The sequence below is a fragment of the Macrosteles quadrilineatus genome, unplaced genomic scaffold (assembly GCF_028750875.1).
Source record: "Macrosteles quadrilineatus isolate MER2022 unplaced genomic scaffold, UCM_ALF_1.0 Scaffold_7__1_contigs__length_78375512, whole genome shotgun sequence".
Classification (NCBI taxonomy): Eukaryota; Metazoa; Arthropoda; class Insecta; order Hemiptera; family Cicadellidae; genus Macrosteles; species Macrosteles quadrilineatus.
In genome coordinates, this window is record NW_026542600.1 from 53,791,607 (window position 1) to 53,817,674 (window position 26,068).

The 26,068-nt window shown below is 34.4% G+C and overlaps 2 protein-coding genes across 3 annotated transcripts in view; one reads left to right on the top strand and one right to left on the bottom strand.

Moving 5' to 3' along the window:
- LOC128997993 (coronin-1C-A-like) overlaps window positions 1–8,702 on the bottom strand; it is a 30,096-nt gene extending 21,394 nt beyond the window's left edge. The window contains exons 1-2 of one of the 2 annotated variants that reach the window (XM_054423891.1): window positions 8,606–8,702; window positions 869–1,066 (exon numbers count right to left, since the gene is read on the bottom strand). In XM_054423891.1, the coding sequence (XP_054279866.1) occupies window positions 869–1,066 (198 nt within the window). In that variant the 5' untranslated portion in view covers window positions 8,606–8,702. Of the gene's footprint in view, window positions 1–868; window positions 1,067–8,265; window positions 8,566–8,605 lie in introns of those variants that run through there. The other variant, XM_054423890.1, reaches the window with a different exon arrangement.
- Window positions 8,703–11,501: 2,799 nt separating this feature from the next.
- Window positions 11,502–26,068, top strand: part of LOC128998642 (rhomboid-related protein 3-like) — a 30,395-nt gene continuing 15,828 nt past the window's right edge. The window contains exons 1-5 of the mRNA XM_054424866.1: window positions 11,502–11,626; window positions 21,665–21,722; window positions 23,197–23,220; window positions 24,163–24,327; window positions 25,732–25,902. Of these exons, the coding sequence (XP_054280841.1) occupies window positions 21,669–21,722; window positions 23,197–23,220; window positions 24,163–24,327; window positions 25,732–25,902 (414 nt within the window). The 5' untranslated portion in view covers window positions 11,502–11,626; window positions 21,665–21,668. The remainder of the gene's footprint in view (window positions 11,627–21,664; window positions 21,723–23,196; window positions 23,221–24,162; window positions 24,328–25,731; window positions 25,903–26,068) is intronic.

A 26,068-nucleotide genomic window follows, 5' to 3' on the forward strand; every position in this document is an offset into this window, starting at 1 on the left:
GACTACATTTAAAGAATTCTGTCTTGTATATTTGTAATTGCATAGGTACACAATGTAGCTCTAGGCCTAAATAAAATACAACCTAGATAATCAATGAACATGCTTAATGTTAAAACATTTTTTTCTATGAGCAACTATGGCATTTAGGATTTTAGGATGCGAGTATATGTTATTAAAAGTTAATGTAGTCATCAGGAAACGAACCAAAATTATTATTTAGCTGTGTTACGTAAACAAAAAAAATGTTATTTGGCTGTGTTACAAATAAAAAGTTGTTATTCAATATTAACTTTTGTTTGACCAGACTTGGATATTTGTGCAAGGAAGATCAGGCAAGGCTTAATTGTCAACTAACTCATCTTTAAGTCCCAAATTAATAAGTTTCAAGAAATGTTGTTAAAGATAAATTTGAATTTTATATCCTTATATTTTTTTTAATGTTTGAATCTGTCAAATCAAATCAAATAAAAAACAGTTCATTCCAATTTAAAATGTACACATTCATTATTAAATACATGGTGGGTTACCCTAAGGCTAGGTGATGTTTGTGCAAGGGGAATCAGTTGCTATTAGTCAAAGGAAAAAAGCCTTAGCCCCTATGACACTAAATCATAACAAATTTAGTAATTAAATTTACTACGCACAGAATACTTAATGATTGGAAGAATAACTCACAAAAAATAATTAAATAGGCTAAGTATTTAGGTATCGGCATAACGAGGCTGAACATCCACTTAGACTATCATGAGATCTGCTGGAAACAGTTTTGTTTGAGGCTAAATTGGCGTCAAGTTTATAGAGCACTTTGCTCAGCTTTATGACTACTAACTGGTAGCCAACGGACTGTAAAGCTGTAAAGTACGCTTACCTTATTATGTGGAAGAACGATAAAAGCCCCACCACCAGCTGACTCGACAATAATTGCTAGAAACTTTGGATTGACAGCGCAAAAGGTTGAGTCCCAGGATGATTTTGAAACTCGGATGTTATCGTAACATTGTTCTCTCTTGAGTGCGGTTCCGTAAACATGCCGGAACTTACTTGACCTTACGACTCTGAAAGACATCTGAAAAAAAATTTGATTAAAATATTAGGATAAAATATTAGGTAGCCTATTTAGTTTCTATTTTTTTCAGATTTTTTATCTGAAATAATAATTTTTACAAGAATGTTGTATATTCTTCATGTTATAATTCCTTGAAATATTAAATTAGGATGGACATAAAGCTACAAGTAAAATGTAAGGTATTTCAAGCTTATTGAAATGTATTACAATTTATATTTAATGTATTGAAAATTGAAATCCTTGGATATAATACGTGAAGGCGATTTCTACGAAACACTACGCCTCCGTTAATAATTTACGGATTTTTACAAACAAGGGGTCGAAATTAAGTATTTTTTGTGTAGACGCCCCCTTTCACCAATTCCTGTAATAAAAGTCTTTGGGCTTTGACCCACAGGCCATCAAAATCCCAATGTATTTCTTATGAAGAAAAGATGTTGTTTACTTAAACAGACGAATAATTTGTATTAATTACAGCTGTTCATAGTAAACACATGATACACACAAGAGCGTTCGTTCAGAGTGAGTTCGTTTTCAGTTTCGATAACTGGAGTGTGGAGTGAGCCTTCGTTTTCAGAGTGAGTTCGTTTCCAGTTTCGATAACTGGAGTGGAGTGATTGATTACATTATCATTGAGTTGACTCTTAGTCATCGGAAATTGTGACTGTTATTCGTTTTGAAATAAAGCCTTTAATATTTTACAATTGCTCGAATTCAAGCAACAGGTCCACTAGTGTATTAAATTAGTTGTAATAGTAAAATCATAGTCATTTTATTTTTTAGCTAGGCCTGTGAGGGGACAAAAATCATCAATTATAATATACATATTGTTTATTTTTTCCTATAAGATGAATTTGATTTTTTACCATGAGGGCAATTATAACAGCTTAACAATAATTTATATAAGAAATGGAATTGACTCAAATGCATTAAGGTTCACTATATCAACAATTGTAATGAAGTAAAGTAAAATCTAGAACTAATCTTTGTTTCAGGACTAACCAATATTTACATAAAACATTTGATCAAAAATATATATGTATTAGTTATAAGTAGGCTAATTGGTCTTGGAAGAAGGAACGGAAAAACAACTAACTGATCTATAAATTTCAAAATAGGAATATGAGCTAACATATTATCAGATAGGATTAGGTCAGCAACAGTAATTTATTGAATTTTCGTTTTAGAAACTGAACAAATAGTTTTAGCAGCACAGTATTGTATTTAATTGGAAAACTGCAGAAGGAATAATTTTGAGTATTAATATTTTTATTTAAAAATAAGGCTGCCTTCAAGTTAATTTTCTCCAAAATAGCATTTCAATGATTTAAGGTATGATGAGCCAAAGTACTTTTTATCTGGACTTAATACAATCATCAAGCTTTTTTTAAATACCAGGATGAATGGTTCTCTGTTTCTAATAAGACAAACTACAAATGAGTTTAAACACGGTACCTACATTGTTTTAGTTTATTTAGTTTGTACTTGTATTACGTAGCCTATTGTGAAAACTGAATGGCCAAATAAATCTTTGAATCCGTAATTCAGGGTATATACCAGTTCCCTCAATTAAAAATTACGACTTTAAAGGCACCTATTTGTTCTACGAATTTTCTTCTCATCAAGAATCAAACATTTGTCCACGATGTAGACCATAATTAGAAAAAACAATAGAAAGAACTCTTTAACTTAAATAATTACTGCAATATCTATAGTTCATATTATTTACATTTGGGAACATCTCTTGAATTTCAAAAACCATCAATTAATCAGCAAAGTGAATCATGAGAGTTAATAAATGCTATGTTACATTTTTTTTGTATAAAACAAACTATGTACTAGGTAATTTACTAATTTATAAAAAAATAATAAAAAAAACATTACAGTTCCATTAGTGTGTCTAATCAAAATTAATTACTCTTCAGTGACCGTTAGATATCATTTCGCCTCAATTTTTTCTTTTTCTATTTTCCAAAATATCACCAGAAATAACCTTATAACTCACAGCATAAACAGGCACAACATTGGCTAGATAAGTTAAGAGGCGGTCTGATAGAGATCCGTATTCCATATTTTGCAGGCGTCACGAGCAACAGCACAGTTCTCCCAAAACAGACTTTAGTAATAGTACCACCCTTGGTCACCAGTTTAGTGGCTGTCGAATGGCGGGAGCTAAGATTGTTGACAACCCTGTGTGACCTAGAAACTCGAAAGCCTCAAATCTGTTACCCTCAGCCAGTGTCTAGCCCTTGTCTATTGTAACATGGCATGTTTCACTTTCACTGCTCGCTACCTTCACTAATTTTCTTCACACCGTAAAATATGGTATGGAAATTCTAATCACTATTTCAGCAAAACATTTTATACTACACAAAAACTTTAATAATAAAACACATGATAATGAAGTCAATTGTATAGCCTAGAATATAAGGCTATTAGGCACAACATGTAACCACTATCCCGAATTTGTTTGTAGTAAAAACATAACGAAATATTTTATTGCAGTCCTTCTACCACACTTTTATGATCTACACAGCTATAAAGTTAAATGCAAAAGTCCGTCAAGGAATGGAATAAATCTATATCATTATCAAAAGTGTTGTGTATGTCTGAGAAGGCTTTTTAAATAATAGTGGACTGGGGTTTAGATACTTTGGGTATACTTTGGGTTTAGAAATACACTGGGCTGGTTCAAAACCCTTGTTGTAATTTTTCCATTTATATACATCAATACAGTATTATTTGTTATGCTAATAAAAACATTTAATCAACGCACGAGCACATTTCTAGCATGAATCATGCTCCAAAACCAGTAACTATTGTATGATTCAATTACAAAGTTTGCATAAGGCCCGATCTCAAAGAGCTTCGCTCAATAAACTCAAGCATACAACCTGTAATATCAACGATCACATAAGACCAATAGATGGAGCATGTTGGCCGCGACGTGAAGCCAGTATTTTTCACCAATCTTCACTGAGATGCCGGCTGCCGGCTGTGATGAGCCCTAACAGCGGGGGCAACTAATTAAATGTTAGTTTATATCAAAGATATCCGTGACAATACGCCATTATATTATAAATTTTTTTATTACTAACACAATGACCTTCAAAATACGCTTTTATTTTGTTTTCTAGCGTTAACCGTTTCTTGGAAAAAGTTAGTTTACATAATTAACAACAAAAACTTTTTGGGCGAAAGAAAAATTCTGAAAAGCTACAAATTAATTTATAATATATGTATCTGTATTGTATTAAATTTTGATAAAGTTCTGGCGTTTGGTTTACAATGTATTTTCAAAGTCAGAAGATAGTTCCTGAAAATCTTTATACAACTCTTCTTTATATTCTAACTGGCATATTAATTTTTGTGAAAGAGCTAAAAAATATTAATTTTTAAATGAATACAAAGAATAAAACAAAGAACATTTATATGTACTCTGTGTTTTTCTAATTATTTTAGTAACTTTTCTGTATAGCTCCAATCTTTAGTATCTAAACTGTATTACAAGTGAGGTTGTAGGCAGAATCTGCCCGCATGACGCAACGCGGCGCGGCGGGTAGTCTCTATATTACAATTTAAATTACAACCAATCTACACCAGCTAAAAATTTGTAAAAATATGATCCAAAAAATTCAACTCTTTAGCTACAAAATCCACTGTTTTTCAACTTACCTGACCAAAAAATAAAAAAGGTAGCAGCCGACGAACTTTTCATGTCATATTTTAAAACTCATTTAAAATTATTGACTTTATTTGAAGATTTAAAATAGAAAATATTAACTTTTAAGCTTTTAATTAGAACCAATAGTGTCCTAGACTTATTGATATCATTCATACGAAGTTTCAACGATTTAACATTAGTCTAAGTAGGCTAAAAGTCGAGTAATTTTGAAGCGGAACATTGAGTTTTGGTGCCGTTTTCATCGACATCTAGTGCTTCTAGCCTACAGGAAGATGGCGGACCTGGCTTCATCTGCTTTAATGTTAGTTAGATGGGCGTGCTCCATCTATTGGTCTTATGTGATCGTTGTGTAATATACAGTTCATGCAAAATTATTTGAGTTTGGAAACAACCATCTTGTTCCAAAACTCGTCTTCTCTTTCAATTCGTTCTGTCTTCAGTAGCATCCAAAAAGCAAAAATACATTACTCACATCAAACTATTGATAGCATATTTTGTAGTAAGCTTTGATAACTGTTCAAATTACCTCACTCCATATTGTTTCAGTGCAATATATTTGGTTTAACTAATAGCTGGTTTCAAACTTTCAATGAAATGACGTTTACGTTGATTAGTTTTTCTCATTAAAAATGTAAGAATGTGCCCTTATGCATAGGCTGTAAACCAGCTGTTTTGATTACAGTATATAGGTACCGTACAACTGATTACTTCAGTACCGTGGGTAGGACGAAAAAGTGTTTATCACCAGCGAATATTCACCATTACATGATTTACTACGCAAAAAAATGTTTACTATGCAAAAGTTATGTAGGCTATAGGCATTAATTTTAGATTTTTCCGACAAAATATTTTTTACTTAGATGCCTGTGAAATATCATAACTTGCTTGGCTTTGTAAATACATAACGACATGACCCTAGACTAAAGATGAATTATAATTAATTGTGTGTCCCTATTAATTGTAAATACATAATAAGATATAACGACATAACGATACCGTACATATTTGAGTGAAATTGTGGTCAGTTTAAATGAATAGTTTTAGCGCGCTTGTTTAGTAACAGGTCTGTTGTTGGCGGTCGACTGCGCTGCCATCGGCCGGGACATCGTCGAACTAGTACTAGGTCGGTAAGCACGGCTTATTTGCTAGCTTTAAAAAAAAAAAAAACATAATGTTAACTATAAAAAAAAATTATTTTTGATACTGAATAAACCAATTAGCTCTTTAATATGGCGTTCAAACTATAATTATTCATAGCGCTAGTTATTTTATATTTTAGCGGAAAGTATTGCAATTCCTTATGGGAAATGTAAGAAATTAGTTATTTTATATTTGGCTTGTAATTAAAAAGTAGGTTAGCCTATATACTTTTTATGTACCGTGTGTACTCATAATTTTTATACAGTGTACAGTCTTAAACCTACATACCGTACATTTACAATGTTATGAGAGCGTGAAATAATTTTTGAAACACGGATAGATGAGAAAACGAGGAATTAAAATATGCGATCCATGTTAAAGTGACGGCCAGTTCCGGCAACTGAGAATCTCTGTCTGACCGCCTCTTAAGATGATATATCTACAGAAGAGCTTGTGCTGACAGTATTTTTAATCAGATTTTATGGACATACGTGTTGTAAGAATTCAGTACCTAGGCCTATTTAATTGGTGTGATACTTTGCTTGAAATCAGTTTTTGGTGAACAATCCCATAGATTAGAATGATAGCCTATTTGTTCTACAAATTTTCTTCTCATCAAGAATCAAACATTTGTCCACGATGTAGACCATTAACAGAAAAAACAATAGAAAGAACTCTTTAACAAATAAATAAGGATGTCTAAAGTTGTCGTTAAAAGTTTACTCACTAGAATTTGTTTGCAAAAGAGCTGATTCCTCAACATGTAACTTTGCTCACTTTTCAGCATTTTTTTCTCTGTTGTCATATGGAGTGAGGAAAAGTATGATAGTGAGCAAATTTAAATTTTACTCTGTTCACTAGGCATTTCCTCACTCTGGATGACTACTGAACATAAAAAAAATTTAGGTTTACCTAGTTTATTTTAGGTTATTATACAAAAGCTATCATGCATAGGCTATTTAAGGAAGGACTTTACTGAGGTTTCAAGTATTTTCAACAATGTTTACTCGACAGTTGTTCAAAGGTCATCTTCTCAAAATGCCTTCAGCACATCTTTAGAGCTCTTTCTACTTGTTTCACACAACTGAGACAGAAGCAATGCATAAAATTATGGGATTAAAACCTTAAGTCATTATTTGGGTATGATGAATTTTCCTCAAGACTTAAAGAAAATCAGTGATCTCATAGGTATGCTCTCCCCTCACTCATCTCATTAATTCTTTGTTCAGAGGAGGGGTGTTTCCGACTGAACTAAAAAATACAATTGTTCGCCCCCTTCACAAAATGGGTAATGATAGAGGTATGGTAGGGTGAGGATTTCATTGGATATGAAGAAAAGTTTGCAATGTCCGTTAGACTGAATCTGTTCTATTGTTCTTGTGACCCTCTCTAATGACCCTAGACGATCCTTTCAATCCTTCGTGTTTTTGTGTTAGGTAGTAAGCCCATTCAATTCACTGATACATTAATGGCGACTGAGACAAGCAGAGAAGAGTTATTGCAGTAACAAAATTGAAACGATAGGGGTTTGAGTAATTTTGTCTACTCAGAACAATTTTTGAGCCATTGTTTTCAGGTAAACATCTAAGTTAGTTTCTAACCATAGGCCTACGTTACTATAAGTTCCCATGGTAACCTTATTATGCTTAATTTCCAAGAAACTACCAACACAAGTAAAAGGGATCTAATTAATGGGTCTACCCTGGGCTTAATTTCGCAGAGGAGGATTCAGAGGTTAAGGCACCAGTCACTGGTATCTAGAGCAAATGATATTTGTCGTCCCATTTCGCTCTGCTTTCCCCCCTCGCCATCACGTACTACAGCGCTCACACTATAGGAAGACCCCGTGCGTTACAACTGATGTACGGTACAGAAATGCTAGCCCATGTGGCCATCACCGTTCAGGCTCTTCCTTGCTCGGTACAAGTACCTACATTTCTTTCCCTACCTTAAGTGAATGGTTGTCCCATAAGCTTGAATCCTCTGTATCTTACCTCTCTGTGGCTTAAACTAGTAATATGGCAAGTAGAAAACTTGACGCAAATAGGGATGGACATAATTACACATTCATTGACTGAACTGAACTGAGAGTAAGTTAAATAACACAAGGAAAGTTGTTCTTTTTTATCAAGAGCCAAATTGAATGAGTAAAGTAGAGGTTTCATTGATAAAACTAAGCAAAAGCTAGCAGCCTAACACCAAATTTTAATTATGCAGCCAACTCAGTTCAAATCTCATAAATAGGCTATACAACCATCATGACTTTGTACCATTGTTCATGTCAATCATACATAAAAGAGTCTACAGTAGTGAATAGTCTTAGATATTCTAGGCCTATCACCTAGGCTAGTAGGCATAATCTTACTTCACTCACCTTAGAAACAATAGAGCCTAGGCTAGATTGAGAAAACTGTAATCACACTGCAAACATAACCTTACTAAACCTTTAGTTAACTCCAAATAAAAGCACTAATGTTTTATACTAAAAGGGAGTAACCCATCACTTAATCATAGTAGGGAATCAATTCAGCACTATGGTATTATGTTCAAAGCACACAACTGATCACAAATGGATGGTGTTAAATTCCAACGCCTCAAAATTCATACATCCATATTTGGTAATGTTATGAAAATATCATGGGTTAAATTTATCTAATGTTTAAGCGTTATTTTGGCGGTCTATTTTCTAAATTAAAAATTCTATATAATCTTACATTGAAGAAAACTGATTTGGTTATGTCAAAGTGAAATTCAGAAAAATAAGAATATGATTATATGACTACTGGAAGATAAGTTGTTAACAAAATGCATACTAAAAACAGTGTTGCCACCACTTGCACAAATGTTTACCCGATAATTGGAAGATGATAACCGAATAACCCTTATTGATTATAAAATATCACATAATACATCCAAGAATATATATTATTTGAAATGTTAACATTTAAAATCTTATTATTATATTTAACTTAAAAATTTCAAATTCATAAACACGTATTATTCCAGATCCTAGAAAAAATTACTCTATGATTCAAATAATTTAAAAATTCAATAAAATGGTATGGTGCAGACCAAATAATTAGATAAAACGGAAGGATTATTGTCTTAAAATCAAGTCATGATTGCCTCAATGATAAAGTGTAAATCCCACTAGGACAATAATATTGTCAATAATTTTATTATCTACTCATATTATGTAATTCAATAGTAAATTGTTGAAATACGTTGGCAATAAATAAATATTATTGTTTTTTTTTTCTTCTTCATGAATACTGTAACACAAGTACTGTAGCCATAGATGAAACATACATCCTCCTTGAGGTGTGTTTTATCATAGATAAAACATACTGGTTAGTCTATGGTTTTATCTATGATGTCGATGTCACCTAACGACGCGGTCAACGGTCAACTGGAGTTCTAGGCTTGGTTGACCTCTCCCCCATATGGAGTAAAAAAGGTGGGCTAGACTGAGCGGACTGTGCGTGATAATGACGTCATTGCAGTCCGGGCCCAAGCCGCCTCGCAGCTAGATACATGCTAGACACTCAAACTTGACTGATCCCGACACGATTTAAGCTGATATGAAAAAACTAAAACGATTTTACGTTATGAAACGAATGTCTTTGTCTAAAAAATAATGATTTTTATTCAAGAGATTTGATTATTCAGTGTATTAGTCGATATCGAACATTGCATGCAATTTGCTGCTACAAATTCTTCAACTAATATTAAATTCAACATATATAACAGAACTAATCAGAAGATTTTGAAAGTAATTTAATATCAGAACTATTGGGTTTAGGGAATGTAAAAATGTTCTAAATACTGGGGCTGTGCCCTCAATCAAACTTATCAAACTTTTACTCCATAGGGGCTGTGCCCTCAATCAAACTTATCAAACTTTTACTCCATAGGGGCTGTGCCCTCAATCAAACTTATCAAACTTTTACTCCATACATCTTGGACCTATTAAGGATACAGTATAGGTTTCTTCAGATCTACTTTTTTGTCTGATGGTAAGACATTTATTCTTTAATCAAAATACATGAAATTGACTTTGTCATAGGAACTTGGAATGAAAAATTCAGTAATACAACAAACAACAGTAAAACATGTTACACACTATACAGCCTCTCAAAACAGATTTGAGTACCAACTGAGTTATAAAATGCACTATCTCTTGCCAGTCAGCATCAAAAACCTGCCTGTTCTTTAACTCAAAAATGTTAAAAGCCATTATAACCCAGGCCTGCTTGTAAAAACAAGAAGAGTATTTAAATTTAGAATTTAAGTTTAACGCAATTGTAAAAGTAAAACTAAAGCCATATTGGCAGTTTTTTTATGACGATTGTCATGAACTCTTTAGTTTGACAGTAAACCATTTCGTTTGAATTTCATTATAAGCTGTTAGATTAATCATTTACTGGATAGATGAAATAGTCAACGACAGAATGTTAGCAAAGATATGACCATGCGCGGGATTAAAAAACATGCGGAATAAAACGAGGGGTTTCACTCCAACGATTAATTTTATTTTTACACCGCTTCTTCCAGATAAAAACTAGCCCCAATTGATTAAATTATTGTAGCGCAGCATCGTAACAAGGTTCAAAGAGCTATTTAGCTACAATGATACATCTTTAATCTAACTCGGGATACTGGAATAGAGATAGAGTGAAAAAATCATGCAAAATAAAACGGAATTTAAATTACTGTACTAGTACTGGGAAACGAAATAAATCAGGATTTTCTTGACCCGGTTTATAGCTACGTGCGCACTACGCTGGCACGGCACGAGCGGAATTTTTAAGAGATGGTGCGCGCACTAGAGCAGAATGGCATGGATAGACGGGACGGGACATCCGCAATTTAGGACAGTCGACAGTCTGCGAGCTAAATCTTGTGAGTAAAAGATGGATGTAGATAAAGTGGTGATAGTAGGTTTAATTTTAGCAGAGGAAGAGTAGGAGACAAGAAGGCGGAAGCAAAGATTTTGGATACACAACATAAACAGGAAAATACTAAGTTTTGGAGAGTTCCACACCTTGTGTCCTGATCTTGTAGAGGATGGTGTGAAATCTTTTCAATACTTCCGAATGAGTCACGAGAAGCTCGGATGTCTTCTTAACCTCCTTCTCCTTCCAGGACACAAGAACACACTGCAACTTTGACAGAGACAAGTTGAGAATGGTGGAAGTCGCGTGCCGCTCACCCAGTCGGTGTGCAGTGCTCCTGGTCGGTACGGCAGCTCGGAAATGGTCTAGAGTTCTGTTTCCCGGACTTTTTAACAAACGGCGGAAGCTACCGAACGTCCGTTGCGGGCCGTCCCGCCGTATAGGATGCACTCATATTATTACATTAAATGCTATTAACTTTTAAAAACTGCCTTGCCGGCTGCCCGTCCGGGCTAATTAAGTGGGGTTTTAGTTTTGGTCGTGTGGAGGGAATGGGAGACACCTGCGAGAAAGCAATAACCCATTGCCTTGCACTAACCAAATAACCAAGCAGACTAAATAGTTAGAGAAGAAGTAAAAGACTAAAAGAGAAAAGAGCAAAAAAAGAGCATTATTTTGTTGATGTTGATGTGTACACAACTGTCCTAAGCCTCAAGTTAATGTAAAATATTTCCTAAATAAAATTAGTACGAAAAGTGTTTATAGGTTTATGTAAATTGAGTCCATTTACACATAACTTACTATTGCTGAAAACACATTAAGCAAATTAGCTAATATTGTGTAAGTATGCTGGCATAGGCTATAGGTACAAACCTAGGTATATGTTTAGGTTAGTTTGCAGTGGATGTTTAAATAGGACTAGATTGTCTTACTTTTGTACACTAGACATACTTTACATCATAAGTGAAATAAATATGTACATGTCAACATGCTTGAAGAGTGCTTTCAAATGCTTCTATTGTTCTGTTCCAATTTATGTTGTTTTTAAGGCCTATAACCTATAGGACACCTGTATGTCAGTGGCTCCTTAAACTTGTTGTCCTGGTAAAGGTACGTTTTGCATGGAGCGACAGGTGCGACGGTCGCGCAGCGACTGTCGCCGAGCGGCCGTCGCGGGACACTGATCTTAGGGGTTTTGCACAGTCCTGTTTTGCTTGGAGCTACTGTCGCTAGAGCCGCGAGCTGCAGTCGCGGGGTACTGCTCCAAGACCAGTCAGGAGCGACATTTACATTTCTGATTGTTTTTATAGTGTATAACATTTTGACAAGGTCGACGACCTTTTATTTTCGCTATATGGTGTCGTCAGCTACCCGGACAACGCCTGGGATTAAGTTAAATTTTAGTGGTGAGGAAATTAAACGACAGTTTATTAGAAGTAGTGGCAAAATACCCTGCGCTTTATGATTTAAAACATATCTTCTACAAAGAATAAAGGTAACGTCTGGTTGGCAATAGCTGGTTAAGTCGGGAGATCAGGTTAGTTTAATATTATGTTATTCAGTTATTGTATTACAAGTTATTTTAATATAGGTATTTTTTCATCTACAATACAATCAATAAAATATAATTTTCATTCTATGAGGAGGTTGTTTATAACACTGATTTCCAATTCAAGTTATGCTTGTGTACTGCAATTTATGGAGAAATTGAGTAATTTTATTACATTTTTGCTTGTGACATGGCAGTTTTGCAATGTTTCTCATAACAAATAACTAGGCCTACAAATAATACTTTATTGTTAAGTTTTACCTGTTTTACTAAGTGAATTTATCAAATTTATTTAGTGACTTAATACTTAGTAGTGCGCACTTTTGAGGTTATGTGCACTGACGGACGGTGCCACGTCTCGTGACGCCAGGAAAAATAAGTTGTCGCTCCAAGCAAAACAGTCTACCACCCCGCAACTGTCGCACCTGTCGCTTCAAGCAAAACGTACCTTAACCCATCACCACTTTGGGCTTACATTTTACCTACTTATTAATATCATTCATCAAGTACAGGGTGATTACTGGGAAACGCATGTTTTTGACTTTCGTAGTACACAAGGAATATCGTTCGGCGACGGCCAGAAGTTGTTGCGATGTGTAGGGGGAAGTGTGCAGTTTCAATTTTTGCCAAGATGTGGGACCTTGAGCATCGTATGTTTGTCATGCGACGATATTACGCAAATGGTGAATCAGTCACTCAGACTCAGCGAGAATTTCATAACCATTTTAACCTTGCACGGCATGGCGCTACCCCTGATCGTAACACGATATTGCGTTGGATACATAATGTAAAACTCAATTAGATCTCTGCTTAAGAGAAAACCTCCTGGACTGGCAAGGACAGTTATTACCCCTGAGACAGTTAAAGAGTGCGCCTTGCAACAGCTCAGAGTCCTAGCCGCGACAGCAGAGCAGTGACAGTGAATCCATAACGGTACCTAGACATGTTGGAAGAACATATCTTGCCGGAACTGCGCCATCAACGTGTCGAGATACGTAATGACGTATGGTTCCAACAAGATGGGGCAACAGTCCATACAGCTCGCATTAGAATGGAATTCCTTCGGCGAACTTTACCTAAAAGAGTTATCCCACATTTTGGTGGTGTCACTTGGCCGAGCGCTCACCAGGTCTTAAAATTCCAGATTCCTTTCTATGGGGATTTTTTAAATCTAGAGTTTACATAAACAAACCAAAAACAATACAGGAAACATAAAGAAGCTATTCGCCAGGAAATCAACGCCATTCCTAGAGATATGTTAGCAAATTCCGTAGAAAGTTTTAAGGAACGCCTTCAACGCTGTATCAAAGCAGAAGGCGGCCCGTAAAATTATCAATGTTCTCTAACCACCATGTTAGAAATGTAATTTTTAAATGCTAAATTGCAAGTAATTTTATTCTGAAATTGCATATTGTGTACACTGTTTTTCCACTCATAAATAGATTTTTTGCTCTGAATTACCTGAGTACTCGTTATTTGAAAAACATGCGTTTCTCGGTAATCACCCTGTACTATGCCTAACTTACTGAGAAACACAGTATTTATTAGTATAGGCCTATTTTATTTTACAATACCAACAACATACTGGTACAGCATTTTGCATTTTTTAAACAAAATAAAATCAACCAAAAAAACAACATTTATAAAATAAAATAGCCTACCGGTATATATTTTATTTTTACTTAAATAAGGAGCTAACAACCGATAACTTTTGGCGCTAAAGTTATTTTTGAATAAGTCAGTTTATGTTTCTTCTAAATCTAAATATGTTTAACTGTTGTGGTTGCTTACAATGCAAAAGGGAGAATTTGAGGGTATTACCGGTTTAATTCTCTGCCTGTTTAGCTGCTTGTTTTTTTTATTTGATTATGAAGAGTAAACTTTGGGCAATAACTATTTAGCGACAAGCATTTGTTTTTTTCAAAGTAAGTATTTTATAACTACTCAAGTTTAATTTGTAAATCCCTTATGTAAGCTTAACCTACATTACCGAAAATATAAAAATTGTTTTGAATCTTGAAATAATTACCAGAAATTATAAAATAATTATTTCACAAACAGATTAGTAGGCTTCTTTATTTATTCCAAAGTCTTAACTGAATCTTCAAACAATTAAATAAATTCAATACAAAATATTTAACATGTGGTAAAACAAAACACAGTAGTTTAGAAAAATATAACAGTCAGATCAAAAGGAAAATCAATGAAATGAAAACATATTCAATAGAGTTCACAACATCCTCCCCCCATTTAAAATTGCTAACCAATCATGTGCAATTTTAAATCAGTAAAATCGCTGGGGCACTTTTACTTCTCTTCCACATCTGGTTTTCTTCTTAGCAAAATCAAAGACTTTGTTTTCAACTATACCTTCTTTTTCTTCAAGTGGTTTATTTTCTTTCATACACTCTTTTTCACAAGCTGTGATTTCTAATGGGAAAAGTCTTTGTAGTGGTCTTCTCAATTTGTTTATATAACACACTCTTTTATTCAAACTTAGACACTCAATTTCCTCCAAATCGGGTAATTCAACTGTTGATGTTGGTTGTAAGAATAAGGCTGGGGTTAATGGTTGTAAACAGTCATCATCATTCGAAAGATAAGTCAAAGGTCTTGAATTTACAGTTGCTTCACAATCACACAAAATTGTTGAGAGTTCTTCCTGCGTGACTAAAGAATTTCCCAAGTTTCGTCGTAAAATTTCCTTTACCTCTCCAATAAGTCGCTCCCACCAGAAAAATCTTAAAGCGTCTTTGTCACTTTCTGTTAAACTTACTTGCAAGAAAGCTTTCTTAATATCTGAAATAACCCCTATTGGGTGTTTTCTAAACTTCATTAGAAGAGCTGAAATTAGTTATATTAAATTAGGTCCCTTTTCCAAACAAGAGTTAAGAGAGTTCCCTCTACTATCGACTGCAGAAGCATCAATGACTGGTCGAACCTTAGTAGTCAAACTGGATTCTTTGACCACAGCGTGATGAGGTAAGTAGTGTACAGGTCTATCAGTTACAGAGGACTCAACAACCCTTTCAATAATGTTTGAATTTAACCACTCTGAAAATACCTGATCATACTCATTGAACTTTTCTAACTTAATCAACTTCTTGGTCACTGCATGTAGTCGCTTCTCGGCTGTAACTTTGTTGTCCATAAGCTCCGTATGGCCTTCAGTCCATGGAAGAGTCACCTCGTAGGGTGACCCGGGGCAATTCTGGCACGGGGCAATTATAGCAATGGCCTATATTTTTTTTAAATTTCAGCTTTACAGATCAGTGAAGCAATATTTGTTATTTCAGCATATACCTCCTATATATAGGAAAGCATTTTTGTAAAAATAAAATGTTTGCAGAATTTTTTATTAGCGATTAAAAAAGTACTTTCTTCCACAGCCCGAGGATATAGAAACATCGCACACGGCTAATTTTTTTTCCCCTATGAATTTTATATATTTTTTTTTTTATACTCAAAGATAATTGTTCAGACTTAAAACTTCATGAACAAAAATAGTAATAGCAGTTATCCCTTTAAGATATTTAAATTTAAATGGGTGCTATAATTGCCCCATTTTCATATGCTATGGGGCAATTGTGGCAAAGAACCCGGGGCAATTATGGCAGCTATATATCTTTATACAAATAATGTATAAATAAAAGAATAAATTGTATAACAACGTGTGTTATGTGTAATATGTTTCATTTCAGTTCATTTGGATGGCTTTGTAAACACCTTTTGCTTAGATTACTCTATGGCAGGCTGATTATTTTTATTGTTTATTGTTGCTAGAAGTTTTGAGGTTAAGGCCCTTGTACGCTTGTACTGTCTTACCGGTTTATTCACAACTTCCTTATAAATAGAGATAGAACAAAAATTAAAACACCATCTTAAACAGCTAAATTAGGCCTATGCCATGATTGCCCCAATGTCAGAGCAATTTAAACAATAAGGAAAATATAAGGTATTGCTATAATTGCCCCAAGGTTGGGGCAATTCTGGCATCTGACACTCCAAAAAAAAAAAACCTCAAACCCCCTTAAGGGGAGTTTGAGATTGTTGTCTAAATATATGAAAACACTAGAGGAATAACATAGAATTACTATGGTAATTGTCAAAATAAAATGAAAAATATGTTCACCGCGGTACAAGCAGTTAAAGTTAAGGTTCACGTCTGGCTGCCAGAATTGCCCCGGGTCACCCTACCTATTTTCACTATTTACTACAATAGTTTTGTTAAAATGCTCCAAGACATCTGATGCATTCGCCTCCTTTGTTTTACTACCTGATGGATCAGTGATGCCCAAAACATCTAAACGCCATAGATCTGAAATGTCCATTTTAGCAAAGCAACTAATGCTAATAAGTGACTGGTTACTTTTTCCACATTGACCCATTACTGTCCATCCTAACACAGTCTGAACAGCAACCAGAGATTGATCTAGCTGTTTAATTTTACCTGTGAGAAGTTGGCCCAAGATATCAGCTCCTAGTAGTAACTGTATTTCTTCTGCTGCATCTTGTCCAATATCTGAAAGGTATATATTCTTCTTCTTTAAAATAGGAAAATACCTTTTTGTATCTAATCTGGGTATGTAATAGCAAATCTTGTCTTGATCAAGCACATTAACTGAAATGCCAAATTTACCCTTTGTGTCACGTAACTCTACTTGGTAAAGATTATGTGGAGTCTCTTTAGTTTTAATACCTCCAAACAAACCATGAACTATTAATTCCTCACCAGATTCTATTAATTTAAGTTTCTCTACACAGTCCTTAGAGATATAAGACCTTTGAGATCCAGAATCCAACAATGCTCTTACTAGTAAAGATTGCTGGTCAGGTCCTATTACTTTTACTAGAAGAGTTTCTAATAAGGTTTCTTTATTCTGATTTGCAATCAAGGACTCAGATTTGTCATTAATTTGAACACTTTCAATGACATTTGATTTGTCATAATCATGAGTATTACTGTGCATCATTTTCTCTAAACTAGGACACATTAAGCAGTAGTGTTTCTTTTTACAGATAGCACAGGATACAAACACTTTACATCTATTACTGGTGTGACCTAACTTTAAACATGAGAAACAAGCTCCCTTTTTAGTCACAAACTCTCTCTTTTCTTTCAAAGTGAGCTTTTGTAACCCAGAACAGTCTTGAGTGTTGTGATTTCCTTTATTACAAAATAAGCATGTAGGCTTACTCACCACTGAAGAGCTGTCTGTAGCAATTATTGTAGATGCTGTAGGTAAAGGTAGTCCTTTCTCAAACTCACTTTTCATACCAGGACGTTGGTGACGGTAAGATCTCCTCTGTGGTTGGGTGTCACTTGGTGTAGTGTCTCTGTCCACTGCAAAACTTTTCCGAGCAAGAGCTAAACGTTCTTCGCTTTCGACCTCGGAACGTACAAAATTCAACAATAGCTGTAAATAATTTGAATTAGATGACTCGTTACCTTTAAATTCACCTAAGCCTATTTTATTTGTTGTTCTGTACCGCTCCCATGCTCTGAGAGTATCAGTTGGTAGAGCAGATTCAACCAGTGGGTATAGCATGGCAGCATACTTATCTGATGTGACCCCGAGTGTTTCTAGGGCACGCAGTTGAGTCTCAAGTTTATCAGAAAGGGTTGAAAGTGGGATGATACTTTGTTTGTTGGCTTGTTTCAAAACTAAATTTAGTAATTCTCTTACATAAACTTCAATCAAAAGTTCATCGCGTGCAAACCTGGATTTCAATTGTTCAATAGCCTTGATGTAATTTTTACCAGAAGGAGGAAAAGAATCTACTAATTCCCTAGCTGATGAACCAGGTTTCAAGGATTGAATTAAATATTGAAATTTGTCTTCAGGTTTAATTTCACTATCTTCATGAATCTTTTTGTACTGACCCCAAAACCCAATCCAATTCCTAACATCCCCATCAAATGAAGGTAATTGCAATTTAGGCAAATGAAAGTTACGGTTTGGTCTGTAAATGTTTGACTCACCATTGTTGGTAGGTGTTTTAAGAAACATTTCATACTTAGCCTTCATCAGGTACCATTTCTTCTTGTATTCTTCTTGTGTGTCCAGTTCATTGTCCAGATCAGTATCGGAAGCATCTTTCATCAGCATTTCATCAGAGATTTTTCCATCCATTGCCATTAATGCAGTTATTTTGTCTTCAATTTGAGAAAAGTTTACTTTTATTTGAGTTTCTTTATCATTCATTGACAGGTCTTCATTATTAAATGCTTCTTCCATTTCATTATACACTTTGGTGAATAGCCTTCTAATCTGTGATCTTTTCTTTTTCATATTTTCTAGGCCTTCCATATTGGTATAAACTATTAAATAACCCAGATGTCTTCAATTAAAGAAAAGATCCTGTCACGGTCGCCAAAATGTTTTGAATCTTGAAATAATTACCAGAAATTATAAAATAATTATTTCACAAACAGATTAGTAGGCTTCTTTATTTATTCCAAAGTCTTAACTGAATCTTCAAACAATTAAATAAATTCAATACAAAATATATAACATGTGGTAAAACAAAACACAGTAGTTTAGACAAATATAACAGTCAGATCAAAAGGAAAATCAATGAAATGAAAACATATTCAATAGAGTTCACAACAAAAATATTATTAGCCTATTTCTTCTTTATTAACAAATAAATTCTAACTTAATGAAACTTTTAATACAAAGGTAGCCTAAGGTTAACTTTAAGTTGAGGTTATGTAACACTTTTTTTACATTTTTCTACCTAACTTTAGGAAAAAAAGTTATTGGGTACCTAACGTATGTGAACTTGAGGGTGTTTATGAAACGTAAAATTATGGTTTTCTTTGATTTGTTGTACCTTGCAAATTGTGCTAGGGGCCTACTTATATTTAAGTATAAATACAAGACAATTACATAAATATACTTTAATCCACTCCAAATTAGTTTATTTCATGTGACCGCCTACTTTAAAATTGGATTCATAATAAATGCTCTGACTATAGGCCTAACTAAGTTCCTAAAAAATTGAAACCTACATTAACCTGTCCGTTAATGTTACCGAACAGGTGCAACCGCACAGAGGTTTACTGTAATTTCCATTTCATGATTTTTTTCTAACTAAAGAATGGTCTCTTAAATTTTTAGATTTTTATACCTTCTAGGTTCACAGACCTTTCACATTGTAAGTAAGGGCACACAAATCTGACTTCCATGTGTGTAACCTAGACGTTATCACATTTAAACACATATACTTGTAAAATGACAGAGGGTAGTGTTAAAACAATCACATGTTTTTATAGAGTAAACATTCTTTAATGCCATACACCAGTTCATAGTTAAACTTAACTATTGTTTCATGAAATATTTTTGTTTATATGTCGGCCGCTGTAACATGTACGTTACTTTGGAATGGCCAAAAATATGTTATTGAAAATAGTTTCACTCGAATGCGTTGTTTACAACTCAATTAGGCCTAGGTCTTAACAATAAGGATCTACTGACCATTACTGAATTGATACCATTTCTTTTTATTGGTGATTCTTTATATAATTTCTTTTTATCTGCATGCACTTTTTCATAGATAACTTATTTAGCTATATTTTATAATTATGTAGTTAAAAAATTAAAGGGATGGCATCATGAAATATGTAAAAAAATTTAATCCAGCGTAGTAGACATGACTATATCAATGTGGATTATTTCTGGTAAAGAGCTCAAAAACCAATATTCAATAGCCTAGATCCAGTATTTACAGGACAGTAATAATTAAAGGGTGCAGGGAAAGAATGATCAAACTCCAAAAATTCAGAAAATGAGTGAGTTTTATAACCACGTGCAATTTACACACTGGAATAACGAACAGATTCCACGCTATGATACAAAACGTTGAGGGTATGCAGGGGAATATCGGACAAACTCCATTGCAATCAATGGAAGAACGGTCAAAGTCCGTATATACTTGTTTTTTAGGCTGCACAAAGGACCAAAAAATCACCTGACAAATATTAAAAAATTCAAATAAATACAACACATTTTAATACTTTTGTAATTTTGTTAGTATAAGTGACATTGTTTCATTAAACATGATTAGATTTATTTAACATGTTTAATTTTTACTATCCTAACGTACAGGGGAATAATTAAAACTAAAAAAGTACATTAAATATTTTTTGAATTAATACGGTATATGCATAAGAGCCCTGTTAGCGCCCATAGGCTTCAATGTGTTAGCCTGCAAAGGAGCAGGACATCTGACGGTCTGCTTAACCACTTTGCAATTGACCAAAGCGCTGGTATTTTGCTGCTCAGTGAGCAGTATCAGGACCAACGTTTTTCCCAGTGGTTCCCTGATATTTCCGGCATGGCGGCCGTGCTCATCGCGGGCAGTGGTTTTGTATGGGCTCTCCAATACTGTATTGTGAGAGGGGTGGACTCGTCGTTCAGGCACGCTTATTGTACATCCACTCTCCAATATAGCTAAGAGTTGGCCAATTGTAAATTTAGTGTAAGCTATTGTGCATACATCACAAATCCACTCTATGATTCGTAATCGCGGCACTAATGTGATCATCTCCAACGATTGTGGTGACGTTGTAATCATCTACCGCGTTTGTCCAAAACTAATGGGCTACATTGGCCCTTTACCTATAGGGGCTACATTGTAATTTTGTTGCTGGTAAACTTACGTTCTGTGGTTTCAAAATCAGACCGTAATTCACACCCAAAAATCCTAAAACTATTCAAACGTAGACATAAAAATTAAAACTGGTACCGTACTGTAATAAGAATTTTCTAATTTTTTTTTTATTAGAATTTAAAGTTTGCTTCAATTACCCGCATAACTGTAAAATATTCATGTTAACTTTAAGTTAGATATAATTTATTTAAAGCGAACACATTTTTATTGCGTTTTAATAAAATAATTATTTACTAGGCCTACCTACTGTAGGAATAATGCATTTTGAATTTTGTTTATGTGTGTGAATTAGTTTTGACTACTAGGCTAAGTGAATTGTTATTTTAATTGTAATTTGTTTTTAAAAGCTTGATTATAAATTGGAAGTCATTCAATAAATCATCATTATCAATTATGAAAATCAATTCAATCGTGTCATTTAATCTCAAGTGGATACTTTATCATGTTTGACTCATCTTATTAAGCACAGCAAAATCAGTGACTCATTCAGCTCATATTTTTATCAGTTAAGTGTTAAGTTGATAAACATAGTAGTCTGTATTTGACAAAAGTGAGTAGTGGACAGTAAGTTTGAGTTACTTACAATATATTGTTTAGTAGGCCTATCTGTATTCCTTTATTCTTGACTGAAAACTAAACTAAATTTTTTGTAGCAAAATGGCGAGAAAACAACCAGAACATCAAGGGATTCAAATGGTTTCAGTGGAGAATGTAAGTACTAAGTATTAAGTGTTAATTTTCATAAAGTACCTTCCCAAAAAAATATTTGTGAATCTATGCTGCACAAACTGGGATTTTATTATGTTACTTTGGTAGCCTATATCAAATCCAATTACCTACTTTAAACCACAAAGGAGGTGAGAAGGGTCTTGACTTGAATTATGTTATTTCTGTTTGTTAATCTGTTGAGCGAGCTGGTCTAGTAGTTAGAGTGCGGGACTTCCCCGGGTTCAAATCCCGCCAAATCATCAATGGATTTTATCGAAGTGGAAATTAAATAATTTAGTATATTGAAGCGTTGTTGTACAATTAAAGATAACATAAAAAATTCCCAATGTACATTTAAAATCCCATCTTATTCTTATGGAGAAAAAAGTAAGCTGTTGTAATTTGTTTCTTTATTGATATATTTTGATCAAATTCACCTACTCATTTCATACTATACTATTAACAATAAAAGAAAAACTTTTTCTTTTCCCTGTTGCAACAAACAAGTACTTGTTAGATATAATTTTATTTAAATGGGGAATAAATGTGACATACTGTATTTAAGGAAATACTTTTGCAAAAATCCAATCAGGCAAATGGAAATGTCCTTAGTCTACAGTTTTACTGCGGCTGGGGTATTAATTACTTTGTAGGCAATTATAATTACTGTTCAAGATGTTTTTATTCCTATCACTTTAGCCATAGACAAAAAGAATTAAATATAGACCGACAGCAGTGAGGAGTGACATGTAGTTACGGTGTACACCGCTGCAGCGTCTGCTGGTAGCATACAGCGAGGAGCTGACGACTGCAGCGAATCGAACACCGAGCACGCTCTTGCGGCATATCGCGGAACCTTCCTTTGAGAGTCTATATTTATTCTATTTGTCTATGCTTTAGCCTATAGTGGTCTCAACAATGAAGACTTATGTGTCACTTAAACGCTACTTTACTGATACTAAGTTCGACATTCAGGTTTGCCAACTTATGTTGCACTACACCTACTAAGTTGTAGTGTAATGAAACAAAACACCGCCATATTCACCAATGCTTTTTTTTGTGCTATGTAGTAAACCAAACAGAAATTGAAGTGCAAAACCTGTTGTAGTAGTACAACTATACCACAGGTACTAGCCTACAGTAGAACTCCAATTATACGAACACCAACTCTCCGAAACACCAACTATCCAAATTTTTTATTATCCGGTGCCAATTGATTTGTATATTTTTAGTTCTACTGTAGGCCTCCTATAAAATAAAGTATAAAGTAGTCTGTTAAAATCGTTTTAGTCAGTCAATAAAAAAGATGAGGCTATATTTCATCAATCTGAACCTTTCAAATTTGTATTAAAGAGTCTATTGCCCATAAGAACTACAGGATTCAAAAATAAAACAATTATATAATTTTGAAACAATAAATATCAAGACCTTAAACTATTCTCTTTTGACATATTCTAATTTCCCCCCTTTTTTACAGCACTGGCATCATATCTTCAATAGGGTAAGTAGATTGCATACTTATCTAGTGAAATCTTAGTTTCCAACAAGAAACATGACCAATTCTGCTTGTTTGGTTGTTTTGGTTCCAGTAATTACCAAGTAACACATTGTTAACAAGCTTACTAATGCATGACTCAGAAGTGTTGTTGTTATGTTATGATTTCCCAATATCGGGTCACTGCATTTACACTTAGAATACATTGAACAGTGTAGTGTAGATTTGTAAAATATTTATATTATTTACATTATGTATTGTCCATTTTACATAGGGCACCACAAATTTATGAACATTATTTATGGAAATTATATTGATTGATTACAAGAGTCTACAGCAGTTACTGGGAAATTACCAAAAATAGCTATGGTTAAAAACCATTAATTATACTCAATATTACAAAGTAACAGTTAAATAATATAATATAAAATGTTTGTATAAAGTTAAATATGTATACAGCAATAAATGCAGTTAATGAAAATTATACAAACCACTTATCTTAAGTATAGTTTTAAAAAAATAATATCTAATTCATTAACTTTAAAACTTATTCTACTTTTTGTAACCCTTGTAAATTTGGCAAGCTGGTCTAGTGGTAGAGCTCGGGCTTTGGTACCCGAGGTTTCGGCCGATCGAGGGCCGATCACCAATAGTCTTTATTTATGTGATAATGCTGCGACCCTCTAGGAGTAGCCTGAAGTAATGTGTAAAACAGTTCCAGACTAGAACTTAGCGTCCTAGGATCTGAAGTTGGGACACTAAAATAAAAAAAGTAACCATTGTAAATATGAACTTAGTTTTTCAAAATTTCCAATATGGTGGCCAACTTTAAAATGATAAATGTGTACTGTACAAATAACTGTAACTTGTATGATTTAATTTAGATTGTATACAATATTTTAGGACATAAGCGTTTTGTTCAATGCTGATGTATTGTAACTTGTACAGTACGATGTGGATGGAGATGGTCGGATCGCCTTGGCTGAATTCAAGACGATGTTGAGAAGTAACAGATTCAACCACGACATACCGGATCGAGTTGTCAAGCAGATACTCTTGAATGCCGACGCTGACAGGAATGGTTACCTTGAGTTCCATGAGTTTCTCAAGTTGGTGAGTAACAGAATCAAACTGTCCGTACATAATGTATACACAACATATTGCTGGGTAGCTAAGTGGTTATACTTGCCTGGTAATCTAAAGTTCGCTCATTCGATCCTGAGAAGATTCAAAAGCTTTTTGGTGGTTTGAAACTTGTTCCAGCTGTTTTTGATCAATGGGGCTTTAAATAAATGGCCCAGGCTATAGAACAAACTGATTTTAGTCAGTATCAAAGCTGTCCTTTCATTCATTCCACACTCACTCACTTATCTTTGCTTTAAAATACACACTTTGGCATTCTTGTATCAATGTGATCTGATAAAAACTATGAATTTAAATAAATAAATAGTGACAGTGGGTTCGGATCCTGATACCTGCCACTCATTTTATCGGTACAGTTCACCTTTGAACCATACCGGCTCACGGTATGCTTTGCTGGATAGGCTATGTTCCATGCACAGGCTTCTGTGGACCATGTGCAAATGCAAGGTTAAAAGAGGTTAAAGTTGATATCCAAAATATCTGGTTTAGAAAATCAGATGATTGTTTGAAAAGTAATTCACATGTTCAGTGTGTGTGACAAAATTTGATCTACACATTTAATGTTACAGATTTGTTTGTTTTAACTTTAAATTAAATGTTCCGTCACATGTGCCAGACTAAATTACTAAAGAACAAGGTGAACACGTTCAGTGCTGACTACATCAATTGATGTAGTCGCGCGACGAGCGCTCCAACCACCCTACATCAATTGATGTAGTTGCGCAATCCCCACTACAATAGTTCAGTATGAGCTCAGCCATTGCCGGGGAACGTTAAAACCGTTGCTAGCCTGTAGCTTAGAATGTGAGCTTTATTTTTGTGTAGGTTGGTACTAAAATTTCCCGTAAAATCCCGCCTGACAATGCTTTTGTCCTGGTTTTGGGGATTTTCTCTCTTCAAGCCATATTACAAAGCCATTGACTACTGATCCAGGCAGTGCAGCTACCTTTGGGTGTTTTACGTCCAATCTCGGGGTAACGTAGTACAATCATCGCTGCTCTTTTGTTATTCGTTAGATTGAAATATTTGAATGCCAATTGCGTTCGCTGTTACGGTGCCGCGCCGGGGCTTTGCCCGGGCCTCGCCGCCATTGGCGAGCGCCTGTTGGAATGCCTGCTGCACTGAATGTGTTAACATGGTTATTAAAAACTAAGCATACTTTCAGCCTTTATAATAGGACCAAACTCAAGTTTTGTTCTTGTTATCCAATAATACTTAAGACACCACTAATAAATAATACATGATACTAATAAATAGACAAGCAGACTATCTTACTCCTGGGAAAGCTGACGATTTTATATAATAAACTAAATTGGGATTGTCTCCTATTGTATATCGTCATACGAAACTACATGTTGTTTTATATGTTTTAAGGTGGAGAGCGATGAGGGAAGGCACCTGTTCAATCATTACATGAACTCTTACGTCCGTTCAGTGATTCCTCGAAGGACTTGGACTAGAGATGATATCATCGATGGAGAATATGAAGACCAATATACTTGCAGACCCCCTGCTATAGGCATGCTCTTGATTAGTTTAATAGAGGTACGTATTTTGGGGAAGTATTTTTCCTACAATGTGTTCTCTGTTGTTATTGGTTTGAATTTTGATTCAGATTTAAGTTCAAGCAGATATGTTGGTATTCACTCAATCATTAAAACTTTAAAAACTTAAATGAGCCGTGGATTTTTATACTGCTATCAATAAAAGG